This window comes from Salmo trutta, chromosome 8, assembly GCF_901001165.1.
Source record: "Salmo trutta chromosome 8, fSalTru1.1, whole genome shotgun sequence".
In the NCBI taxonomy this organism is placed as follows: Eukaryota; Metazoa; Chordata; class Actinopteri; order Salmoniformes; family Salmonidae; genus Salmo; species Salmo trutta.
This window is the reverse complement of record NC_042964.1, coordinates 49025659-49051963: the sequence shown is the minus strand read 5'-3', so window position 1 is coordinate 49051963 and position 26305 is coordinate 49025659. Positions and strand designations below refer to the sequence as shown.

At 45.7% G+C, this 26305-nt stretch overlaps 1 protein-coding gene across 2 annotated transcripts in view; it reads left to right on the top strand.

Annotated features, from left to right (window-relative positions):
• LOC115199136 (ubiquitin-conjugating enzyme E2 H) overlaps positions 1-15240 on the top strand; it is a 32945-nt gene extending 17705 nt beyond the window's left edge. Inside the window, exons 2-7 of one of the 2 annotated variants that reach the window (XM_029761734.1) lie at positions 6539-6615; positions 8756-8827; positions 9031-9070; positions 9891-9943; positions 11827-11955; positions 12357-15240. In XM_029761734.1, coding sequence (XP_029617594.1) covers positions 6539-6615; positions 8756-8827; positions 9031-9070; positions 9891-9943; positions 11827-11955; positions 12357-12481 — 496 coding nt within the window. In that variant the 3' untranslated portion in view covers positions 12482-15240. Of the gene's footprint in view, positions 1-6538; positions 6616-8752; positions 8828-9030; positions 9071-9890; positions 9944-11826; positions 11956-12356 lie in introns of both variants that reach the window. The other variant, XM_029761733.1, reaches the window with a different exon arrangement.
• Positions 15241-26305: the final 11065 nt, after the last annotated feature.

Sequence of the window (26305 nt, the reverse complement as noted above, 5' to 3'; positions counted from 1 at the left end):
ATGGCACGTGGGTATGTGCTGCTCAAAAAAACTATGAGGAGATGGGAGAGGCAGGACAAACAAAACAAACAAAAGCAAGTTCTATTTTAGCGCCTGGCTACGCAGACACGCATGAGCAGTGTGGCTGCAATGATTGAGTAACATGTATGTGTAGATGTATTTTGTGACGTGAGCGATGTGGTCTGCTGTCTGGCTGCGGTTTCCTTTAACTTCATCAAATCAACTGATGTCTGTGTTGTATTAGACTCGGTCAAAGCCTTGTTTTGAAATTGTGTGATCCAAAATGGCTATCGGTTGCTACCCAACACACTACAATACTTCCTTTCTGAGAGCAACACTTCTTGTGATATGCTGGGGACTCACTGAATCTGCCCTTGCATGTTCTGCACAGCTTAAAATAACCTTGAGTTTGATTTAACCCTTTGGGGGTGGGTCACTACTCCACTAATGGGATCCCAGCCTACTCTGTCAGGATCCACAGCCAGCTGCTGCTGTGTGTCAGAACATGATGGCTCTCTCTGTTTGAATCACTCTCTCTCTTTTTCTCCCTCTTCCTTTCTCTTTTGCTGCTTTTCTCTTCTCTAGCCCCTCGCTCTCACTTCTCTAGCCCCCTCGCTCTCACTTCTCTAGCCCCCTTGCTCTCACTTCTCTAGCCCCCTCGCTCTCACTTCTCTAGCCCCCTCGCTCTCACTTCTCTAGCCCCCTCGCTCTCACTTCTCTAGCCCCCTCGCTCTCACTTCTCTAGCCCCCTCGCTCTCACTTCTCTAGCCCCCTCGCTCTCACTTCTCCAGCCCCCTCGCTCTCACTTCTCTAGCCCCCTCGCTCTCACTTCTCTAGCCCCCTTGCTCTCACTTCTCTAGCCCCCTCGCTCTCACTTCTCTAGCCCCCTCGCTCTCACTTCTCTAGCCCCCTCGCTCTCACTTCTCTAGCCCCCTCGCTCTCACTTCTCCAGCCCCCTCGCTCTCACTTCTCTAGCCCCCTCGCTCTCACTTCTCTAGCCCCCTCGCTCTCACTTCTCTAGCCCCCTCGCTCTCACTTCGCTAGCCCCCTCGCTCTCACTTCTCTAGCCCCTCGCTCTCACTTCTCTAGCCCCCTTGCTCTCACTTCTCTAGCCCCCTCGCTCTCACTTCTCTAGGCCCCTCGCTCTCACTTCTCTAGGCCCCCTCGCTCTCACTTCTCTACTCCCCTCGCTCTCACTTCTCCAGCCCCCTCGCTCTCACTTCTCTAGCCCCCTCGCTCTCACTTCTCTAGCCCCCTCGCTCTCACTTCTCTAGCCCCCTCGCTCTCACTTCTCTAGCCCCCTCGCTCTCACTTCTCTAGCCCCCTCGCTCTCACTTCTCTAGCCCCCTCGCTCTCACTTCTCCAGCATTCTCCCCCCCTCAGCCAGCAGTGGGTAATCTCTCTGTGATGAATCTAGCTCTAATGTACTAGAGTGGGATGTAGACTAAAATCTCTGGATGATGTGAGATGGGATAACATGACCCCATGCTGTACTGAGTGGTAACGGGAGATGGGGGGGATAACATGACCCCATGCTGTACTGAGTGGTAACGGGAGATGGGGGATAACATGACCCCATGCTGTACTGAGTGGTAACGGGAGATGGGGGATAACATGACCCCATGCTGTACTGAGTGGTAACGGGAGATGGGGGGATAACATGACCCCATGCTGTACTGAGTGGTAACGGGAGATGGGGGATAACATGACCCCATGCTGTACTGAGTGGTAACGGGAGATGGGGGATAACATGACCCCATGCTGTACTGAGTGGTAACGGGAGATGGGGGATAACATGACCCCATGCTGTACTGAGTGGTAACGGGAGATGGGGGATAACATGACCCCATGCTGTACTGAGTGGTAACGGCAGATGGGGGATAACATGACCCCATGCTGTACTGAGTGGTAACGGGAGATGGGGGATAACATGACCCCATGCTGTACTGAGTGGTAACGGGAGATGGGGGATATCCTTTTCTTAATCGGTTGTGCTAAGGGGTAGGGGGAACCATATTCCCTACATAGTGCACTACTTTTGACCAAGTAGTGCACTATATATGGAATAGGGTGCCATTTTGGATGAAATCCTCAGTGATTACTGTAAATAACTTGGTGTATCTGGAGTCGTGGGCATTAAATGGCCAGAAGAGGAGAGATCCACCTGAAGACTGGCAGATTATCCAACGTCTCTTTGGTATAGAATTTAAATGGGTGTCACACTCCAGATGAGGGAGTCAAACACATGGGAAACACAAGCCTAGTCCCAGATCTGTATGTGCCACTCTTGATTCAGCCACCGGCTCTGACTGTTGTTCAACGTGTCATGTATGGCAGGACAACAATAGCACCAGGACTGTTGTTCAACATGTCATGTATGGCAGGACAACAATAGCACCAGGACTGTTGTTCAACATGTCATGTATGGCAGGACAACAATAGCACCAGGACTGTTGTTCAACATGTCATGTATGGCAGGACAACAATAGCACCAGGACTGTTGTTCAACATGTCATGTATGGCAGGACAACAATAGCACCAGGACTGTTGTTCAACATGTCATGTATGGCAGGACAACAATAGCACCAGGACTGTTGTTCAACATGTCATGTATGGCAGGACAACAATAGCACCAGGACTGTTGTTCAACATGTCATGTATGGCAGGACAACAATAGCACCAGGACTATTGGCTAAAGATACAGATTATGGACCAGGCTAGAGATTGGCCAATCTCATAACCCCTTTACATAACAGGTAAAACACAACACCACACAAAGCAACAGAACACCAATTGTTGAAAGCATTTGATTCTCACTCTATTGAAACGTGTTGTAGATCTGCAGAGCTTGACTTATGGGGCGGCAGGTAGCCTAGTGGTTAGTGTTGGGCCAGTAAACTAAAGGTTGCTAGATCGAATCCCTGAGCTGACAAGGTAAAAATCTGTTGTTCTGTTCCTATGCTGTCATTGTCAATAAGAATTTGTTCTTAACTGACTTGCCTAGTTAAATAAAGGTTAAAAAAAAAAGTGTGTGTGTGCTGTAAACTGCTCCCAGCCCCCAGATGAGAACAGTAGCAGTGTGGTAAAAGGCCAGGTTGACAACAGTAGCAGTGTGGTAAAAGGCCAGGTTGACAACAGTAGCAGTGTGGTAAAAGGCCAGGTTGACAACAGTAGCAGTGTGGTAAAAGGCCAGGTTGACAACAGTAGCAGTGTGGTAAAAGGCCAGGTTGACAACAGTAGCAGTGTGGTAAAAGGCCAGGTTGACAACAGTAGCAGTGTGGTAAAAGGCCAGGTTGACAACAGTAGCAGTGTGGTAAAAGGCCAGGTTGACAACAGTAGCAGTGTGGTAAAAGGCCAGGTTGACAACAGTAGCAGTGTGGTAAAAGGCCAGGTTGACAACAGTAGCAGTGTGGTAAAAGGCCAGGTTGACAACAGTAGCAGTGTGGTAAAAGGCCAGGTTGACAACAGTAGCAGTGTGGTAAAAGGCCAGGTTGACAACAGTAGCAGTGTGGTAAAAGGCCAGGTTGACAACAGTAGCAGTGTGGTAAAAGGCCAGGTTGACAACAGTAGCAGTGTGGTAAAAGGCCAGGTTGACAACAGTAGCAGTGTGGTAAAAGGCCAGGTTGACAACAGTAGCAGTGTGGTAAAAGGCCAGGTTGACAACAGTAGCAGTGTGGTAAAAGGCCAGGTTGACAACAGTAGCAGTGTGGTAAAAGGCCAGGTTGACAACAGTAGCAGTGTGGTAAAAGGCCAGGTTGACAACAGTAGCAGTGTGGTAAAAGGCCAGGTTGACAACAGTAGCAGTGTGGTAAAAGGCCAGGCTGACAACAGTAGCAGTGTGGTAAAAGGCCAGGCTGACAACAGTAGCAGTGTGGTAAAAGGCCAGGTTGACAACAGTAGCAGTGTGGTAAAAGGCCAGGTTGACAACAGTAGCAGTGTGGTAAAAGGCCAGGTTGACAACAGTAGCAGTGTGGTAAAAGGCCAGGTTGACAACAGTAGCAGTGTGGTAAAAGGCCAGGTTGACAACAGTAGCAGTGTGGTAAAAGGCCAGGTTGACAACAGTAGCAGTGTGGTAAAAGGCCAGGTTGACAACAGTAGCAGTGTGGTAAAAGGCCAGGCTGACAACAGTAGCAGTGTGGTAAAAGGCCAGGCTGACAACAGTAGCAGTGTGGTAAAAGGCCAGGTTGACAACAGTAGCAGTGTGGTAAAAGGCCAGGTTGACAACAGTAGCAGTGTGGTAAAAGGCCAGGTTGACAACAGTAGCAGTGTGGTAAAAGGCCAGGTTGACAACAGTAGCAGTGTGGTAAAAGGCCAGGTTGACAACAGTAGCAGTGTGGTAAAAGGCGAGGTTGACAAGAGTAGCAGTGTGGTAAAAGGCCAGGTTGACAACAGTAGCAGTGTGGTAAAAGGCCAGGTTGACAACAGTAGCAGTGTGGTAAAAGGCCAGGTTGACAACAGTAGCAGTGTGGTAAAGGCCAGGTTGACAACAGTAGCAGTGTGGTAAAAGGCCAGGTTGACAACAGTAGCAGTGTGGTAAAAGGCCAGGTTGACAACAGTAGCAGTGTGGTTAAAAGGCCAGGTTGACAACAGTAGCAGTGTGGTAAAAGGCCAGGTTGACAACAGTAGCAGTGTGGTAAAAGGCCAGGTTGACAACAGTAGCAGTGTGGTAAAAGGCCAGGCTGACAACAGTAGCAGTGTGGTAAAAGGCCAGGTTGACAACAGTAGCAGGGTGGTAAAAGGCCAGGTGACAACAGTAGCAGTGTGAGTGTGGTAAAAGGCCAGGTTGACAACAGTAGCAGTGTGGTAAAAGGCCAGGTTGACAACAGTAGCAGTGTGGTAAAAGGCCAGGTTGACAACAGTAGCAGTGTGGTAAAAGGCCAGGTTGACAACAGTAGCAGTGTGGTAAAAGGCCAGGTTGACAACAGTAGCAGTGTGGTAAAAGGCCAGGTTGACAACAGTAGCAGTGTGGTAAAAGGCCAGGTTGACAACAGTAGCAGTGTGGTAAAAGGCCAGGTTGACAACAGTAGCAGTGTGGTAAAAGGCCAGGTTGACAACAGTAGCAGTGTGGTAAAAGGCCAGGTTGACAACAGTAGCAGTGTGGTAAAAGGCCAGGTTGACAACAGTAGCAGTGTGGTAAAAGGCCAGGTTGACAACAGTAGCAGTGTGGTAAAAGGCCAGGTTGACAACAGTAGCAGTGTGGTAAAAGGCCAGGCTGACAACAGTAGCAGTGTGGTAAAAGGCCAGGTTGACAACAGTAGCAGTGTGGTAAAAGGCCAGGTTGACAACAGTAGCAGTGTGGTAAAAGGCCAGGTTGACAACAGTAGCAGTGTGGTAAAACCAGTTGTCTCTGGGTCTTAGTCTTTTCCTGTCTGTACTGTATCATGTTGACTAGTGAGAGGGTGTGTGTGTTTTGAAAACTGGAGTCTGATCTGATGGCCCTGGTGTTTGGGCTCCCTTTCCTGGAGAATGGTGACACTAGAGATAATAAGAGAGTGGGTGGGGGTGCTATTATCTGTTTGAGTGGATGGGCAACACGTCTGGATCAGCAGAGGTGTGTGGGTGGCATGGCGCACGTGTGGATATGAAGGAAACGTAATAATCCAGCTAGTTGTTGACGTTGATTTCATAGACGTACTGACAGATCAGAGGGTAGTCGAGGAAAGCCTCCGTGGATTTTGTTCCCTTTGATTGGTTATCATTACCTCTTACAAGCTATTCTCTTCTCATTGAGCGGGATAGACGGAGGAGAGACAGGTCTGGTTAGCTGACAATGATGCACACGCTCAAATGGGGGGGGGGGGGGGCTGTGGTAGGGTTTTGGATGGTCAAATAGCTAGCTACAATGACAAGAAGCTGCCGAGCGGAGTTCCATCTTGTTCTTGATATCATGTCTTGTTTTTCACCTCTATGCTAATATGGCTAAAATTCTCTAGTTAGCAAACCAACTGTAACAAAGTGTTGGAGAGACAAAAAGTGCTCATTTTGCAGATGTATTTGTTTTCAATAAACAATGGAGACTAAATATTTATTTTATTTAACTAGGCAAGTCAGTTAAGAACAAATTCTTATTTACGATGATGGCCTACCGGGGAACAGTGGGTTAACTGCCTTGTTCAGGGGCAGAACGACAGATGTTTACCTTGTCAGCTCAGGGATTCGATCCAGCAACCTTTCGGTTACTAGTCCAAAGCTCTAACCACTAGGCTGCCTGCCGCCCCAAATATGTTGTCAGCAACCCGTCAGTTTTGGCCCATAGTTGCGCACGTGTCAGTTTTGTTGCTAAACGACCAACCCGTTTATAGTGTTCTCTCCTCAACTCCCTTGTGAGGAAGCTTGTGGTGACATTCCACAGAGAAAGCGTTTCCCCATCAGCAGGGGCATTATCATATTAATGAGTTGGAACATTTGTGTGACCCAAAACAAAGAGAAATGACAGATTGTATTATTTATTTAGCTGCAGCCACCTCCGCTAGCATTTCAGGTTGTTTTGTCATTCAAATCCAGTGTGTCCATTTATCCTTAACCTCCTTCAACACAGCATTGAGAGCAAGCACGAAGTCACAATCCTCAGCGGACTCAATGAATTTGTAGTGAAGTTTTATGGACAACAAGGAAGTAAGTGTCTTATATTATGGAAATGTTTCTGTCCTATTTACCTATTAACTGCCTTCTGTTCAAGATGCCATTTTGAAGTCCCGCCCCTAATCAAATAACTTCAGACATTCTCCATCGTTAAAGTGATTGCCTAGTTCATTAACATTAATCCCGGACTAAACCACTGAGGTCTGAAAGCGTCTGACAAACGTTGACTTTGAAGTGAAAAACCACTAACTATCACAGGTTTCAAGTATTTGTTCATGTCATGAATCACTATCATGTCTGAAGTTTACTCATAAGAGTATCACAACAGAGATTCAGTTATGATGGTCCTGTTGGACTGAAGCCCTCAGGTACCACAGGAATGTCCGCTTCCTGGTCTGAATGCTGAGTGAAGTTCGAGGGCAGGGTGTAAAATGGATTGGAACGTGGTCTGTACAGAAGCTGTAGGTGGAGATGCTTCTCACCATGTTTTTCACAACGTCTGTAGCACCAAACCCTCCCCTGATTGCACAGCAATAAAGAGAGGAAGTTTGTGTGTGTGGTTATGATGCAGACAACAGCATTCTGGGAAATGACTCTTTGGGGTGTGTGCGTGCGTGCGCTGTCCCGTTCCAGTTCGGCACGACCCTCTGGTTCCACACCAGGTATTCTGGTAGTTCATGACACACACAAGCCCTCTCCATTGGGACCCAGTCATGGGATATCTTTATATTATGGAGATTGATCTGGAAGTAAAGAGCTCTTCGCAACCTATGGCTAAAATACATTACTGTGTAGACTCAAAGGAAAATCAACGCCCGCTCATTTTACCTCCACGCTGCCTGTTGATGTCAGTGGTGTGGAGAAGACTGTTCCTCTGACTGTTGTCAGTGGTGTAGAGAAGACTGTTGTCAGTGGTGTAGAGAGAGAAGACTGTTGTCGTCAGTGGTGTCGAGAGAGAAGACTGTTGTCGTCAGTGGTGTCAAGAGAGAAGACTGCTCCTCTGACCATTGTGAAGGGCTACAGCCTTGCAGTGTCAAGTCCATAGAGTTTCTATGGTTCAGTCTCTCTGCTGTAATCCCTGTACTCATATTAAGTATCTCCCTCAGTGATGTCATTAGTATATAAGCCTACCAGACCTGGGTTGAGGTACTATTTCAGTCCCCAGTTACTTTCACATGCATTCAAAGTATTCACATATCTTATTGTTGTAGAATATTTTAATGTATTTGGAAATACACTTGGAAAGTAGTTGATATACTCAAATACACTCGCATGTATTTGAAAATGCTGTCAACTATTTGTTTTTTGTTTTTTACAAATAACCATTCAAATACTCAAAAGTACTTGTTTTGGACTGTGCATTTGAAAATACACAAAGTTTAATTTTTTTTTTTAAATACCAGATACTGTGAACCTAGGACTGAATCCTACATGATGTCTATGTACATGCATGGAGAAAAGGCACCGCACATCGCAATCTATGTTCCTAATGTGGTTTATTTGGTGAAAATGTTGGTCACCAATCAACCACATGGCAGCATAGGTCTAGATTGCGACCTGCAGAGTCTCGTAGGTCTAGATCGCGACCTGCAGAGTCTCGTAGGTCTAGATCGCGACCTGCAGAGTCTCGTAGGTCTAGATTGCGACCTGCAGAGTCTCGTAGGTCTAGATCGCGACCTGCAGAGTCTCGTAGGTCTAGATCGCGACCTGCAGAGTCTCGTAGGTCTAGATTGCGACCTGCAGAGTCTCGTAGGTCTAGATTGCGACCTGCAGAGTCTCGTAGGTCTAGATTGCGACCTGCAGAGTCTCGTAGGTCTAGATTGCGACCTGCAGAGTCTCGTAGGTCTAGATTGCGACCTGCAGAGTCTCGTAGGTCTAGATTGCGACCTGCAGAGTCTCGTAGGTCTAGATTGCGACCTGCAGAGTCTCGTAGGTCTAGATTGCGACCTGCAGAGTCTCGTAGGTCTAGATTGCGACCTGCAGAGTCTCGTAGGTCTAGATTGCGACCTGCAGAGTCTCGTAGGTCTAGATTGCCACCTGCAGAGTCTCTAATTCTACTTTTTACCGTTTTGATGTCCAGTAGCTGCTCAAAGACACTGGATGTGCATATGTGATCTTTTCTTGTGGCATGTCTGTTATCTCCCTTCTCTCTGTGTCTCCTCCCATCCAGCAGCGTATGAGGGGGGCGTATGGAAGGTGCGAGTAGATCTACCGGACAAATACCCTTTCAAATCCCCATCAATAGGTAGGGGAGGCATTGAGCCGGTGGGGGTTCATTTCTCAGTTGACACACACACAAAAAATATATAGATATGTGTTGTTATTGTCACAAACACGGGATAGGTGCAGTTTTACAGGGTCAGCCATTGTAGTACGGCTCCCTCTTACTAGAAGTAACCCGTAACATCTATAGTTGACTTGCGTATTGTTTTTCTCTTTCGTTTGCAGGATTCATGAATAAAATCTTCCATCCCAACATCGATGAAGCGTAGGTTGATCATGACTTCTGATTTCAAAGGAACACTGAAATAGTAGAGGGTGCTCTCTCATGAGACTCATCACCTTGTCTTGTGTTGCTGGAACCAATGGCAGCAGGGAGCTTTTCGAACCACATCTATCTTAAATCACCAGCCCTGACTTTAACCCTGGCCCTGACCTTAACCCTGGCCCTGACCTTAACCCTGGCCCTGACCTTAACCCTGGCCCTGACCTTAACCCTGGCCCTGACCTTAACCCTGGCCCTGACCTTAACCCTGGCCCTGACCTTAACCCTGGCCCTGACCTTAACCCTGACCTTAACCCTGGCCCTGACCTTAACCCTGGCCCTGACCTTAACCCTGACCTTGACCCTGACCTTAACCCTGGCCCTGACCTTTTGACTCTAACCCGTAAATAAGAACGAATAGCTAATGAGCTTGCGCAAGCGTCTAGTGATGACCCCACCTGCATACCCATCTCTAAGGTCCTGTAGCGTAATATAATTCAATTTCATTGAATGTCCATTCAAGGACATCAATGGGTTGTTTGGCTTGTCTCCCAGATCAAATGGTGAGAGGGGTCATTGGATCTAAAGCACAGAACAACAGTCTGATCCTCTACGTTAACTGACCATAATAATCTGACGTGAATACAAAACATCAAAACACTCATGATGAAAACACTGCCTCGAGCATTTCAGTGGGTCATTTTTAAGGAATGTATTCCCCTCTGCCACCAACGTCACTTTGGGGCGCTCCTCGTGTTGTGTAGAGAGGAAGTGTCTAAGAGAGCCTCCTCCTTAACCCCCTCTCTTCTCCTCTCATCTCCAGGTCAGGAACAGTGTGTTTAGATGTCATCAACCAGACGTGGACAGCCCTTTACGGTGAGTAGGGTGGCTCAGAGCTTGGATGTTTTGGAGGTGTGTGTGTGAATTTGTGTGTTTGTCTATGCGTGTGTGAGACACGGGCACATGGGCCACGGCTCCCCTGTCCAGTGTAAAGAAAACAAAACCATGACCGCTGGCGTCACTGGAGAAACAAGTGTAAAAAGTGTTGGTTGTGGCTTCATGTAGGAGCGCAGCGCGGTCAGTTCTCCTGTAATCCTCTTACTGGTGCTAGAAGGCTAACAAGGTAATACCCTGAGCCAGCAAAGTCAGAAAACAGACAGCCTAGCTGCTTCTCCTGACACTAATAATAAACAACTCTTCAGCTGAGAGAACAAAACCGCACTGGTTGTCTGTCTGTCTGTCCCCCCTTCATATCGCAATGAATTCCTCAGTAATAATGACCAGTTTCTCGGTCTGCAGGTTTTTTCACCCCATCTTTGTATTTGATTGATGATTTAAGGTCACTAATTAGTAAGGAACTCCCCTCACCTGGTTGTCTAGGTCTTAACTGAAAGGAGAAACCAAAAACCAGCCGACACTGCCCCCACCCCCCTGCTCGACAAGGTTAAGACAGCAACACACTGGTGTAAATGACCTTGTGATTATCCACAACAGATGTTTCATTAGCCTTCACTATTTACTTTCACTGAGTTTTCACATTAACCCATACGGGACGCCAAACATTGCTGACCTCTGCACTTATAGAAACTGAAGGTTTTTAGAGATGAATCAATATGGAATGGAATGGATTTCTTATCAGAAGATTATTGAAGTTCTGAAGCCTCCTGGTTCATTCCACGCAGGGTTCGTTCTGTGTGTTTTGGACCGCGACTTTGTTGTTCGAGATGAGTCACTCAAGTTGATGAGCTAATATGTTTGATTTGGCTATTGTGGACTTCCAGCAGTGTAATGGACTTTGAGAGCTCTAACAAATTAGATTTCCAGAACTGTAGTGGAGGGCTTGGGACAAAAACAAGCCAATCAATGAAGCGTTGTCTTTTCTAGGCCTAGGTCCTGATTGTGGGTAGGGAACATACACTGGGTTACAGTCAGTCTACAGTTTTACCCAGTAATGTATTTTCTCGTTATATTTGTACTTAAGCAATAGTGACACCCAGTCAATGAATATAAACCCTGGATTGCTGATGCTGTGTATTGGCCATTGAGAGGCTTTGAAGCCACCGGTCAGCCATATTGGCACTCCCCAGTAGGAGCAGTCCTCCAAAAGAATGAGTGGAATTCTACAGTATTTATATTAAATGTTTCAAGGACAAGATGACATGTATTTTGTTGTTGTCGTGGGGACAATAATATTAATAATCTAAAAAAGATATATGCTTTAAGGGAAAAAATATATATTTTTATTATGTTTAGCTCACATAATATAATTAAGTCTGTAATAGAGTAAATGTGGTAAAAACAAATGTAGACATTAATAAATGCATTTCTATATCTTCCAATGGTGGGGGAGTTCCAAGATGGTGTGGTGGCTTCAAAACAGCACCCCCTAAGGGTCATCTAGTGTGTATATATAAATCATTGCACCCAGTAGACATCTGCAGCATTGCCCATTTTCCGTTGAGTGCTAATTTTCTTGCAGAGACAAAGCAAGGCCTGCAACCATATGTCTAGTGGAAGGTCCTTCCTCTGGCAGGATGATTTTTATTTTATTTCTACATAGAAGCCCAATCCTAAAGTGATTGGATAGGTGTAAGCAAGGGTTCTATTACATAACCATCACCTATCCAGTTATGTCAGAAATTATTTTTTTAAAGAATGCTTTAATTGTATTTAGCAAGTCATATGTATGTTCATTGTGCCCTGTTTTATCGATAACATTGTGTTCTGTCTCTCGCTGCCTCTCTCGTCCACTCCCACAGATCTCACCAATATCTTTGAGTCGTTCCTGCCTCAGCTGCTGGCATACCCCAACCCCATCGACCCGCTGAACGGAGACGCGGCCGCCATGTACCTCCACCGACCAGAGGAGTACAAACAGAAAATCAAAGGTACGCTTCTCTCCCTACGCCTTGCTTTCTCAGTGTTGTCTGTCTCAAGGGAATTCAGAAGTGCAGATGTTCATTTCAAACGTTGCGTAATGGGTCCATGTAGGATCAGGAGGCTCACTAATGAAATTAATACTGTTGGTCAATAATATACTTTGACATACAGCAGCTACATTTTTGTTTTGTTTGTGCATTTCTGTTTTATTATTACTATTTGATCATGTGAAGTAGATACCCCCCATAGTCTACCCTTTTGTTCAGATTTGATATAGTAAAGTATGTCTTGTCTGTCACTCCTGGCTGATGCTTTGTTCCCTGTTTTAAAACGCCTGTCTGCTCCCTGGCTCGGAGCGCTTAGCCAACGAGGTTGAGTCTTACTGACCCTGCTGCCTTGCTCTCCACAGAGTACATCCAGAAATATGCAACAGAGGAGGCTCTCAAGGAGCAGGAGGAGGGCCAGGGCGACTCCTCATCGGAAAGCTCCATGTCGGATTTCTCTGAAGACGAAGCCCAGGATATGGAGTTGTAGTGCTGGGAGACAACTCCCCTTTAAAACCACAGACTGTATGATTTCCTAACCATGAGAAAGCAGACATCATATTCATATAAGTTGATTTTTTTTATTTTATTATTATTATTATTATTATTATTATTATTATTATTATTGCTAAAACAAGGATTTTTGTGGATATCAAGCCTCGGCGTATATCACACACCACCCGCTTTGTGTTTTTGCCATGTCCCAGTCGCTTTCTCCTCCTTCAATCCCTGTAAAGGTGCGTTGGACTTAGCGGTAGCAGTCCCCACATTCCACCGGTAGTTGGAATGTCCCCTTTGACCCGGTGACCTTTGGCCTTACCCTCACTGCACCAACTACCGGACAAAATGGAGACTAGCTCTATAGGCTGGGCTGAGTGGGAGGTGGGCACCGGGGGATTTCCCTTCTCTTTATCTCATGAATGTGTTGAAGAAGAGGAACTAGAGAGTTAGGTCATATTCATGGTCATGGCAATTATGGTCCAGGTCTTCAGCTGAATTTGTACCTGTCTGGATTTGATTTTTGTTTGAATGGTAAAGTTGGATTTGAATTGGATACATCACCCTGCCGGCGTTGGCTGTCGACTTGTCCTGCTAGACAGGTGATTGGGTATTTTAAAGTAATATGAAAGAGGGGAATTGCAGCTTCTATATCTATTTTCTTTCACCAATGTTGTTTTTCTAGTGTTCATTTGTGCTTTTCATTTGGCTGGGGTTAGGAGCTGCCTATGGTGTGTGTGTGTGTGTGTGTGTGTGTGTGTGTGCAGCACCTAGCTTGTACAGTGATACTTCACCTTTCTCATTAGAGCCTTATGAACCCAGCCAGCGCGTCAATCAAAGCGCTTACATCTCTCTGAGCCTGTCCGAGCTGGTGTGGCTGTCAGACTACCTGTACCCCTTTAGAAAAGTACATCACTTCCTGGAACGCCATAGGTATTATGTATCCACTGAAGTTTGTTAGGGGTGAATAATGCCCAGAATGAGGGATTAAACGCTGATGTGTTGGAAAGTGAGGTAGAAGTGGCCGACCGTACCTCACCGGCCACAGCACAGACACCTAACAAATTCTCCTCCACTCTGTTTTTGTAAAAAAGTTACAGGAGCGTAGAAAAAAATTGCAAGAAGCATTTTTGTAAAAAAAGAAAAGCACAAGGTTTTATTTCCTACAAACTCCTCCCTCCTAGATGATTTGGACCTTGTTTATTTTGGTGGCAAAGACAGGATTTTTTGGGGTGGGGGGACATCATTCTGTACAGTTTGGGCATGATCCAGAAGTGACGTTGTGTTGGTCTGTATTGCGCTAGGCTAGTGTAGGGCTCAACTAAAGTAGTACTGCTTGTGTGGCTACTGTCTGAAGTATTGAGTTGCGTTGTGTACAAGGCTTAGTGATTTACCTGGGTTACCCTTCACTCTTAGATGGGGGAAATGCAGGGGGGATATCTGCAGGTCTTTTTTTGCTAACATTGTTGAAATGACCAACTTTGCCTATTGCTCGCGCTAAACTATGATATGTGTTTTTGACTTGATGTAGCGATAGTTAGTTTACTGGGCGGTGTCTTCAACTAAAGACACATATGGGTATATTACAGAGTTAGCTTGTTTCAGGCAATTGTCTGATAAGTAAAACAACAATAGCTGATTTTTAAGTTTGAAGGTAATGTCCATTGTAGGGTTTACATCAGATATTCCATGGATCTATACCTGCTGGTACCCTTCAGAGATGTACAGATCAACGTGAGAGTGATTCCAGACAATTGCAATGAATTGACTGGTGGAGAAACTAGACTGAATGTATGATAGTCTGTGCAAAACAAAAGCATTGGGCCTGATGAAAGTATCAGACACTGCGCAGTGTGATCAAGGCCACATTGGGATAGAGTTTGGATGGGAGACCACGTTTTTCTTTGTTTTAAATTTCAGTGTTCCCTAAAAGCTTGACTGTTCAAGGCTCCTGGATAAAGATGGTCAAATATGGATTGGGTTCCAATCAGGAAAGTGGGTTTGGGGTTCCCATGTTTCCTCACAGTCCAAATGGAGCCTGCAAAAACTGAATGATGTCACAAGGATACGCAGCAGAGTACCTTGCAATTGGCTCCTGCCGTTTCCTGAGCTGCCTATATTTATTCACTCTATATTGAAACCTTCGCTTTTCTTTCTCGTTTTTAATCAAATCATTTACGGGCACCGCTGTTAAAACAAAGGTGTATGTACTTAGGCTTCAGCCAAATTGTGTCATGCTGAAGAGAATTAGAACTTGAATTTTCTTTCTATTTTAAATATTCAGTTTGGATTTAATGATTTTTTTCCCCCCCTTTTTTTCACATTTATGCAGTATTGTACCAAAGTGAAAAAGAAAGAAAAATAAATCCAATCAGAATAAGTGGAGAAAGGCAATGGAGGCCATTTTGTGTTTTGGACACTTGCATAGGGGAGCAAATGTGATATTTCGGTATTTTTAAAGAGAGTGCTCTTGTGTTGTCCTTGTTATAACTATGGTTTTGGTTTTCAAGCAGAAGTGTCGATGTTCCCACAAACGGGGCGATCCAAAGACGACATGTACTCAGCTGTGGTCTGTTGCTATGGTAAACATTTTGTTTTCTTTCACTCCTTTTTATTCCCCCCAAACTAATTCAATGATGAGAGGACTATTTATAACCTTTGTTTTTCTGTTTGTTTTTAATTCCCAAGTCGAGGACTCAATGACTCTTACAATCCAAAAATCTCCAATAAACATGTGTGCTTCTGTTGCAACTTTGATTTGAAATTATTTTTGAAAAGATTGTGAAAAGTTTCACTACTAGATGTTTAGCCCCTCGCTCTCTTAAATACATTAGACCATAGGTGTACCAATGTGAGATCTAATTTCCCCCAACACACTATCAACACTGACCCAATGTGAGATCTAATTTCCCCCAACACACTATCAACACTGACCCAATGTGAGATCTAATTTCCCCCAACACACTATCAACACTGACCCAATGTGAGATCTAATTTCCCCCAACACACTATCAACACTGACCCAATGTGAGATCTAATTTCCCCCAACACACTATCAACACTGACCCAATGTGAGATCTAATTTCCCCCAACACACTATCAACACTGACCCAATGTGAGATCTAATTTCCCCCAACACACTATCAACACTGACCCAATGTGAGATCTAATTTCCCCCAACACACTATCAACACTGACCCAATGTGAGATCTAATTTCCCCCAACACACTATCAACACTGACCCAATGTGAGATCTAATTTCCCCCAACACACTATCAACACTGACCCAAGTCAACCTGTTCCAAGTAATATCGAGGTGGGAGGGGGCCAAACCAATTACTGTAGTAAAGGTTAGTGTTACTAAGAGATAGTGGTACATAGCCCCACGCACACACACCCAATCTCTCACACACACACACCCAACCACACTTTGTGCATAGTGAAGTCAGTACTGAGGGACTCAGCTGGTGGCTTCTGTCCAGACTATTACATTAGAGGGGAAAGTAGAGGCCTGGCTTCCATCTGCACCATCGTCCCCCTCCCCTAGTCCTGTTTCGTGGCCTGACCCCTGTGTTGACTGTACTGTACCTCTCCCATGCACTTGTCTTGCATGCATCTGGTGTGGAGGGGCTCGATTCATCATGTGCACCTCACGTTCTGTCTTTGTGCTTCTCCAGAGTGGAACGCACCACACCCAGACACAGTCCTACTGCTTTCACTACAGGGGACATTGGGCAACACAACATGGAAAATTGCTTAACAAAAAACATTATAGGAACTGTATTTGGTACCTGTCTACTACTTAAGTCAGGGGTGTTTTATTTATTTTTATCTGTCCTTGGTCTTATGTGAATTTCAGTCCTCTTCCCCCCCCTCGTCCCTCATCCCCTCTCTCTCTTCTACATTTTCTCCTCTCCGTTTACTCTGCATTGTGAAGTGGGCATGCTTGTCACAAGACAGACGCTCTCTATCAGAGGAGGCTGGTGGGAGGAGCTATAGGAGGATGGGCTCATTGTAATGGCTGGAATGGAATAAATGGAACGGTATCGAACACATGGAAACCACAACTCTGTTCCATTTCTAACATTCCAGCCATTACAATGAGCCCATCCTCCTATATCTCCTCCCGGCAGCCTCCACTGCTCTCTGTCTACAGGATTATAACCTCATAAATAGTTGTGTATAAATAAACTGTAAGTTCTTTTTTTTAATAAAACATTAACTGTGTATAAACTGTCTGTGTTTCAGTTTGGGGATTTTCCTCATCTAGCCCAGTATTTATAACACTGTTCCCAGAGTACATGTTTTAGTGTATAGTAGTAGTTTTCCCCCCTCATAGTGTAGTGAACTGTGTATATGTATGCACATTAACCCTATCGACAACAGTTGGTTTCAGCTTAAAGTTCAATTTAGAGAATTATTAGTCCTTTATGAATGGTTGAGTTGATCTGCCTTGACTCAAAGTAGAGTTTTTAGATAACTGTAATGAACCAGAGTTAGAGCCCTGCCTTACACTTTTAATGGTTGTCATGCTGTTTATTACCGCTAGATGGCAGCCTCTCACTACAGTCCACTCTCACTACAGTCCACTCTCTCACTACAGTCCTCTCTCTCACTACAGTCCTCTCTCTCACTACAGTCCTCTCTCTCACTACAGTCCTCTCTCTCACTACAGTCCTCTCTCTCACTACAGTCCTCTCTCTCACTACAGTCCTCTCTCTCACTACAGTCCACTCTCCCACAATGTACTTGTGTCAAACTCTCCGAACAATGTGGACCACTGTTCTAACTTCCACATGAACAGCCAGGGTGCAGCGAATCCTGAGATTCAGGCTAGTATGCCAGGTCTAGGTGGCTGAAACCTGTTAATGACTGCAACCAAATATATTTGTATTTCACAAGTTGAATAAATGAGCAGAAAGCTTGAACTTATCATTATTGAATATGTACCAGCTTGGAGTGTGGATAACCAGACAGCTATTGGTGGACCTTCCAAGATGGATATGAAAGAACTGGATCAGTGTAAGCAACATGGCAGAAACTCTCATGAGGGCTAGGGAGTTTCAGCCTTCTAGTGCTTACAGAAACCAGATCCTTTCAGAACGATCAAGCAACCATCGCATAGTGTCTCTGCTAGGGGCTAACAAAGAGTTCATGCTGGGCATGGGAGTTGGGTGAACCTTGATATACCAGTACTGAGCCAAGCTGTACTGTGGTGAACTGGTTACACAGCCACCATTGTGAAAATTACTATCTGAGCCACCACACTATGGTTGGGGTAGACACATTACTGTGAAGGGATGGCTAGTTTGTAGCTGCCATGATGCCACTTGATCCCCAAAGCTTCTGCAGTTCCACATTAGCCCAGATGATGGCGCTGCTCCTCTCATTTCCTTTCCTTATCACTGCTGTACCTACACTCTACGTTATAAGGCATTATTCATCTCCTCCACCCAAAAATATAAACTCACAGATTACAGATTTCTATCTCTGTCTGCTTTCATGTGAACACGGGAATCCTGAGGAGCAGAATTAAAATGTGTCATATGTCGTTTCCTTCTCATTGTTTAATTTTTTTAGGGAGGATGGAGCCCCTAGAACTCACAGGGACCTGAAGGTAGATCTCCCTATCTTTCTCTCTGTACCTCCCTCACTTCCTCCTTCACTCCGTCCCTCTCTCTCAATTCAATTTCAATTCAATTTAAGGGGCTTTATTGGCATGGGAAATGTATGTTTACATTGCCAAAGCAAGTGAAACAGATAAACAAAAGTGAAATTAACAATAACAAATTAACAGTAAACATTACACTTACAAAGGTTCATATGTCTATATGCAGTGTTGTAATGATGTGCAAGTAGTTAAAGTACAACAGGGAAAACAAAACTCTCGCTAACTTGCTGTTTTACTCCCTCACTTGCTCTACCTCTCTCGCTACCTCCCTGTTTCACTCTCTCTACCTTGCTGTTTCACTCCCTCTCTCTCTCTCTCGCTACCTCCGTTTCACTCACTGACTCTCTGTATACCTCGCTGTTTCACTCCCTCTCTCTCGCTACCTCAGTTTCACTCCCTCACTCTCTCTCCCCCTATTTTTCTCTCTTCTCTGTTGCCTCCCTCTCTAAACCTCTAATTGCCTCACCCCCGCCATTGTTCTCCCTCTGTGAACATGCCCCCTGTCCTAGCCCACAAGCCCCAGCCTGTCCTAGCCCACAAGCCCCAGCCTGTCCTAGCCCACAAGCCCCAGTCTGTCGTAGCCCACAAGCCCCAGTCTATCGTAGCCCACAAGCCCCAGTCTGTCCTAGCCCACAAGCCCCAGCCTGTCCTAGCCCACAAGCCCCAGCCTGGCCTAGCCCACAAGCCCCAGTCTGTCGTAGCCCACAAGCCCCAGTCTGTCGTAGCCCACAAGCCCCAGTCTGTCGTAGCCCACAAGCCCCAGTCTGTCGTAGCCCACAAGCCCCAGCCTGTCCAGGGCTCTCCCCTAAAGGGACAAGCCCCAGCCTGTCCAGGGCTCTCCCCTAAAGGGACAAGCCCCAGCCTGTCCAGAGCTCTCCCCTAAAGGGACAAGCCCCAGCCTGTCCAGAGCTCTCCCCTAAAGGGACAAGCCCCAGCCTGTCCAGGGCTCTCCCCTAAAGGGACAAGCCCCAGCCTGTCCAGAGCTCTCCCCTAAAGGGACAAGCCCCAGCCTGTCCAGGGCTCTCCCCTAAAGGGACAAGCCCCAGCCTGTCCAGAGCTCTCCCCTAAAGGGACAAGCCCCAGCCTGTCCAGGGCTCTCCCCTAAAGGGACAAGCCCCAGCCTGTCCAGGGCTCTCCCCTAAAGGGACAAGCCCCAGCCTGTCCAGGGCTCTCCCCTAAAGGGACAAGCCCCAGCCTGTCCAGGGCTCTCCCCTAAAGGGACAAGCCCCAGCCTGTCCAGGGCTCTCCCCTAAAGGGACAAGCCCCAGCCTGTCCAGAGCTCTCCCCTAAAGGGACAAGCCATAGCCTGTCCAGGGCTCTCCCCTAAAGGGACAAGCCCCAGCCTGTCCAGGGCTCTCCCCTAAAGGGACAAGCCCCAGCCTGTCCAGGGCTCTCCCCTAAAGGGACAAGCCCCAGCCTGTCCAGAGCTCTCCCCTAAAGGGACAAGCCCCAGCCTGTCCAGAGCTCTCCCCTAAAGGGACAAGCCCCAGCCTGTCCAGGCTCTCCCCTAAAGGGACAAGCCCCAGCCTGTCCAGGGCTCTCCCCTAAAGGGACAAGCCCCAGCCTGTCCAGGGCTCTCCCCTAAAGGGACAAGCCCCAGCCTGTCCAGGGCTCTCCCCTAAAGGGACAAGCCCCAGCCTGTCCAGGGCTCTCCCCTAAAGGGACAAGCCCCAGCCTGTCCAGGGCTCTCCCCTAAAGGGACAAGCCCCAGCCTGTCCAGGGCTCTCCCCTAAAGGGACAAGCCCCAGCCTGTCCAGAGCTCTCCCCTAAAGGGACAAGCCCCAGCCTGTCCAGGGCTCTCCCCTAAAGGGACAAGCCCCAGCCTGTCCAGGGCTCTCCCCTAAAGGGACAAGCCCCAGCCTGTCCAGGGCTCTCCCCTAAAGGGACAAGCCCCAGCCTGTCCAGAGCTCTCCCCTAAAGGGACAAGCCCCAGCCTGTCCAGGGCTCTCCCCTAAAGGGACAAGCCCCAGCATGTCCAGGGCTCTCCCCTAAAGGGACAAGCCCCAGCCTGTCCAGGGCTCTCCCCTAAAGGGACAAGCCCCAGCCTGTCCAGGGCTCTCCCCTAAAGGGACATGGACACTGGGAGGAATGTCAGTGATGGACATGTTACTGCCAATAGGCCCCAACACAGACATGAGTTATACAGGACCACCACTGTTATACTGTCGACATCAGTTGTCGGTTGATTTAATTGTTGCAAACGGGAGCCGTGAACCTAATATTCTTGAGGCGGAACTTTTTAAACGGACAAATGAGCATGATATGCCTCTGGTCGTCGCTCAAAGTCACAAGCACTTTGGTCTTCAGAGGTGGGATTTGAAACACGCAGTACCGGGCAACAGCCTACACAGAGAGGAAGAACACCAGCCTCCACACCACTCCACCCTCCTGCCTTCTCCCTGTAGCTGTGGAGGAGGGGCGGAGGAAGAGGCTTTTTTCCACAGGCCTGACCTCCAAGAGTCCAGAAACCCGAGCTCCTCAATGAAATATTTAGAGCTGCTGCTTTATCCGCAGTGCGTTGGTCAAAAGAGCTGCGCCACCCGGGCCTGGCTGCATGACGTAATGCACAACCTCATACTGACCTTCTGATAGGACGAGGCAGAGCCCTGTTGGTCAGGTGACCCGCGGGCTGTGCCTCTGGCGCTTTTATAAACCATCCCAATTCCCCCAGGCTCCACAGCGGACTGCTATTGGTTCGACTACTGAAAGGCTAGTTGGTGAATGATGACCTGTGGACCCATTAGCTGAATACTGAGAGTAAAGATACTCACTGGCGAGGACTGCAGGACAGCGGCCTTCCTTTGTCAATACATGTGTTTTACCCAAGAGTTACACACAGTCATCAGTGTATCTTTTTAGCTACTAACAGTCATCAGTGACTGCTGCCATCTCTAACAGGTTTCTCTTGTGAAATAGATTTGATGTCAGTGAGACTAAACTGTATATTTAAATGTTAAATCAAATAAAAACTGTAACCATGGTATAATGTTGTTACAGAATGTGATTACCTAACACACTGTGTCAATCTAAAAACATCCAAACTGAATGAAACCTACAGAAACATTTTGAGATTGGGAGAAATCTAATTCTGTAAACAACGTGCACAATGCACACATCTCCTGCTGCGCTGCTTGGGGGTGGGGCTCTCTGTGAGCTTAATGCAGGATGCTGGTACAAGGGTGTGGAGTCAGAATCCTGCTGTCCCAGAATGCCGCAGTGGGATTGAGGAATGGTCACCGCCCAGATGCTCTCTCCTCTCTGTTTATAATGGAGTAGGATGAAGTTGCCCATAGACGCTGATTTTGGGTCAGTTTAGCATGTCCCCCAATGATGGTTAAAGGTCCAATGGGTGATTTCCTGTGTTTTATGTATTTCCCCACTGAGGTTGGAATAATACTGTGAAATTGTGAAAATGATGATAATGCCTTTTTAGTGATAGAGCTGTTTGAAAAGACTACTTGAAATTTCAGCCAGTTTTGGTGGGATGGAATTTTGGCCTTCCATGGTGACATCACCATGCGGTAAATTAGTTAATAGACCAATAAGAAATAGAGTTCCAAACATCTGCCAATAACAGCTAAATTTAGATTTTCTGCTCCCAACTCAGACCACTTCCAGACAGTCCTTGCAAAATTCTTGCTTGAGAAATTGCTATTTACTAAGAAGCTATTTTTGTTCCTTTTTGACGATTTTAATTGAAAACAACAGTTCGGTTCACGCTACTCCCTCGATGTCCATTTCCATTTAATATAATTGAAATGGTATTCACCCAAACAGCATTTCACACCAGACCTGGCTTCAAATACATGTATGTTTAAGTAGAACCTCCTCCCCAGGCTATTGAGGCTAGAAACGAGTTAACTCTAAGCCGAGGCCTACTAGTGATGAAAGTACAACTACAAGACGGCTTTTCCCTCTCTCATCTGAGCCTGGCAGTCAGGAGACTGGGTGCCGGTCCCAGGTGGATGAAATGACATCCCCATGGGTGAATGTAACACCATGCAAAATGGCAGGGTTTCTCTGGCTGGGGCTGGGTGGCAGGCTGGCAGGCAGGCAGGCAGGCAGGCAGCAGACTCTCTCAGGTTTCCAGCTCAGTTTCAGGGGCACAGTGGGGGCCTACTGAACATTGATCCCAGGTCTTTATTAATGGATGACCTACTGATTAAAAAGGCCTCCCAGTCCACATATACAGGTATACACACACACACACACACACACACAACTTACAACCTCAAGCTATATATAATTTTTTTTACTAAATACTACTTGAATGGAAAATTGAAATAATATCTAAAACACTATTGGTGTTGAAGTCCTCATGCTTTGATGTCGAGTTTTCCCTCAAGTGTGCTGTATGTTATTCAAATGATCAGAGACTCTCAAGAGGGAGCGTTTATGGATAACAGTGCCGCTGATGCCCAATGGTAGTGCAATATTCTGCAGCAACATTGCATCATCACCATCATTTTCGATTCAGGCAAAAAATACAAAACATTATACCCACTAGTATGGTCAGAAGGAAGTGGTACTCTGTAAGCAAGCAGCGTGACGTCCTTTACATTGGAAAATATATCTATATATATGTTGCTAATATGTATATATATTGCCTATATATATTCAAAATGTATATTGACAATGATTCCCCCGTAGTTGTATATGGAGACTCCGTTATTCTAATCTGATATTATTTCAATAATTGCATCGTGTGAGAAATGGACCCTAAAGAGTAGCCTATCATATTAAATACGGGCTATCATTTTAAATGAATATTTAAATTGTATATAACGTAATGAATTTGGTGTAGCCTATTTCATTGTATTTATTAACAATTGCATGTAACCATAGCCCGCACCAAATATCCAGCCTTCTAAACATATCAATATATTATAGACTATCTAACCTAAAACCAATGTATGGACATATTTGCCTACTGGTTGATATGTCTATGGTAAATGGTGTTGTGTGGTGTCCTTTCCATCCCAGAAAGATTAATGCGTCGTAATCCGCTACACAAGGGTGGATTAGCAGCACCAGATTTGCGTTCGAAATCAGGCAGAAATATCGAGCAAATGAATTTTTTGGAACAAACATATTTTATCCAATAAGCATATTCTTACATTTGTTAAGAATATATAATTCAGGTCGAGGATGTATACGTTTTCATTTAAGAAAAGTATTGAAACATTCTGGCCATTTATTTATGCACACATTCTGGCATTGTATCATATCAACATGAAACAAAATGTGCACTGTGAGATAAAGAAAATATGTATCCTACCCCTAACAAATTCATTGGATTTTCCAAATGATTATGCGTCATACTGCGCATGATATTATGCCTTTATTCTATAGGCTATATCAATTTTGTATGATAGGCTCGGGAAAATGCAACGAATAGTGTGATCAGATAAAACTAATTAAATGATAGCGAATCAGAATGTAGAGGAACAACATAATAAATCTGACAATTTATTTTTATCATCTAGGATAGTGATATTTCTATCAATGTGCAATTTCACGTACACTACATGACTAAAAGCTTTCCATTCAGCCACAAGAGCATTAGTAAGGTTGGGCACTGATGTTGGGCGATAAGACCTGGCTCTCAGTCAGCGTTCCAATTCATCTCAAACAATTTCGATGGGGTTGAGGTCAGGGCTCTGTGCAGGCCAGTCAAGTTCTTCCACACCGATCTCGACAAACCATTTCTGTATGGACCTTGCTTTGGGCCTTTCCCAAACTGTTGCCACAAAGTTGGAAGCACAGAATCATATAGAATGTCATTGTATGCTGTCACATTAAGATTTCCCTTCACTGGAACTAAGGGGCCTAGCCCAAACCATGAAAAACAGCCCAAGACCATTATTTATCCTCCACCAAACTTTACAGTTGGCACTATGCATTCGGGCAGGTAGCGTTCTCCTGGCATCGCCAAACACAGATTTGTCTATCATACTTCCAGATGGTGAAGCATGATTCATCCCTCCAGAGAACACGTTTCCACTGCTCCAGAGTCCAATGGTGACTACCTTTTCACCACTCCAGTTGATGCTTGGCATTGCACACGGTGATCTTAGGCTTGTGTGTGGCTGCTCGGCCATGGAAACCCATTTCATGAAGCTCCCGATGAACAGTTGTGCTGATGTTGCAACCGAGGACAGACTAGTTTTACACGCTACACCGAGGTCCTGTTCTGTGAACTTGTGTAGCCTACCACTTTGTGGCTGAGCCAATGTTTCTCCTAGACTTTCCACTTCACAATAACAACACTTACAGTTGACGGGGCAATTCTAGCAGGGCAGAAATTTGACTAAATTACTTGTTGGAAAAGTGGCATCCTAGGCTTATAGGTGGCAGGTAGCCTAGTGGTTACAACTTTGGGCCAGTGGAATAGACTTTGAATTGAAGTCTGTGCCCAGTGGGTTGCCTTGACTTTGCAAAAGTCCTATAAGCTTACTATTCTACAGGATAATGTTATTTATTTGATTATTCTTATTACTGAAGGTCTATCAAGGAGAATATGTGGTCGAAAATGTATGCATATTTCACATCACTTGTCCCTAAAGGTGAATGGGAGATGAACAAAGTGCAGACTGTAACACCAATTTGCTCGATGAATCAACTTCAGATCTCGAATGATCATCAAAAAACTGATGTCCATCATTAACAAGTGTACATGTTGAGGGCCCGCATTATTTATTCAGTTCACCGCTATCGCATAGCCTAAACCCTGAAAAGGAGACGCCATGCCACACGAGCGGCGGTACATCCGATACCTTTCCTGGCAGGTGGGAGAGTAGGCTGAACCCAAAACGTAATCTGGAATGGCATGGCACAGTGGGGCAGAGCGAAATTAGAATTTTAAATATTTATTGGGCTACTCTTTCTTCTATACTGTGCTTCGTGCACAGATGATTCGCAGCTCGAATTTCCACTTTTCCAGGTGGAAACCAAGTATGCGACTTGGAGAGGTTTAGGCCGCGCTCAGGTTCACCGCTGACTACTACGACAATGTGTAAGTAACCAAGGATAGATTTCACTGTCGCTATTCTTTTTGAAAGGGAGGTAACCAGATCGCCCATATAGTGCTACTGAAGCCGTTTGGATTACTTCAAAATATTAGGTCGTTTTTTCCCACTGCGATATCTGTCCAATTATCAACAGCAGGTAAATGGACTCTGGTTAGCTCTCAGAGAGGAGTATGGGTAGAATTCACCTGCATATATTAGACATCCAAAGCTCAAGAATGCCAAACCTAGTTTAGCCTAGTAGAGCGACCTTGGCCTAGTGGTGAGGCGCTCAGCTGCGTAAAACCGCACCGCCTGGCTGTCGGTTCACCGGTTTGTGCGTTATGGACGATGCGTTATGAACGAATCGAGCGACGTCTTCGCCGGAGAGTTGACTGTCAACTGCTTGGACTCTGCACGTCATGGTCCTCACTCTTCAGGTTGTATAAGATCATGATTGTGCTGAAATAATAGTATAGCAGAAAGGGGATGTCGTCGGCGGACAATTGACAACATTTCATTCACTTTAGTCTTACATGCATCCAACAAGCACATGATGATTTATTTGGCAATTATCTCAACTGTTTGGTAAATTACAATACACATATTGGTAGACTGAAGTAGTGTAAGCCTACTGTCAGCCTTAACATGATGGGTAATAGGGACAGACGTATACCGCATTGTGACAGCGTGTTCATATGAAATGCTGCTTTTTAGTTCTTCTTGATAATTATTGGCCATCTGGACGCGGTCATTTGATCCTCCTACATCAATTTAACCCAAGAACTGCAGGCTCAACAGTATTCCAGCCGACTAAACCTAATCCTTGAGTGGGGGCTGGGAAGATGCAGCCATTTTCTCTGTATCACAGGCCTATGGCTTAATATCAGAAAATGCAGCATAGCTAGACCTATTCTACAGTTAGAAAAATCATATGATTAAATTAAAATAAAAACTCTAATATGCCATGCCTGATGTTGTGGGTAGCTAAAAAGTAGTGCACTAACTATTTATATTAATTTAGTTTATGTGTTGTACCATATGTAGAGATTGTCGGTAAAACAGATAAAAAGGCTGCGTGAAATGCGCAATGGTGATTGGATAGGCTTTGCCTGCCCTACATCCATAAATAACTAAT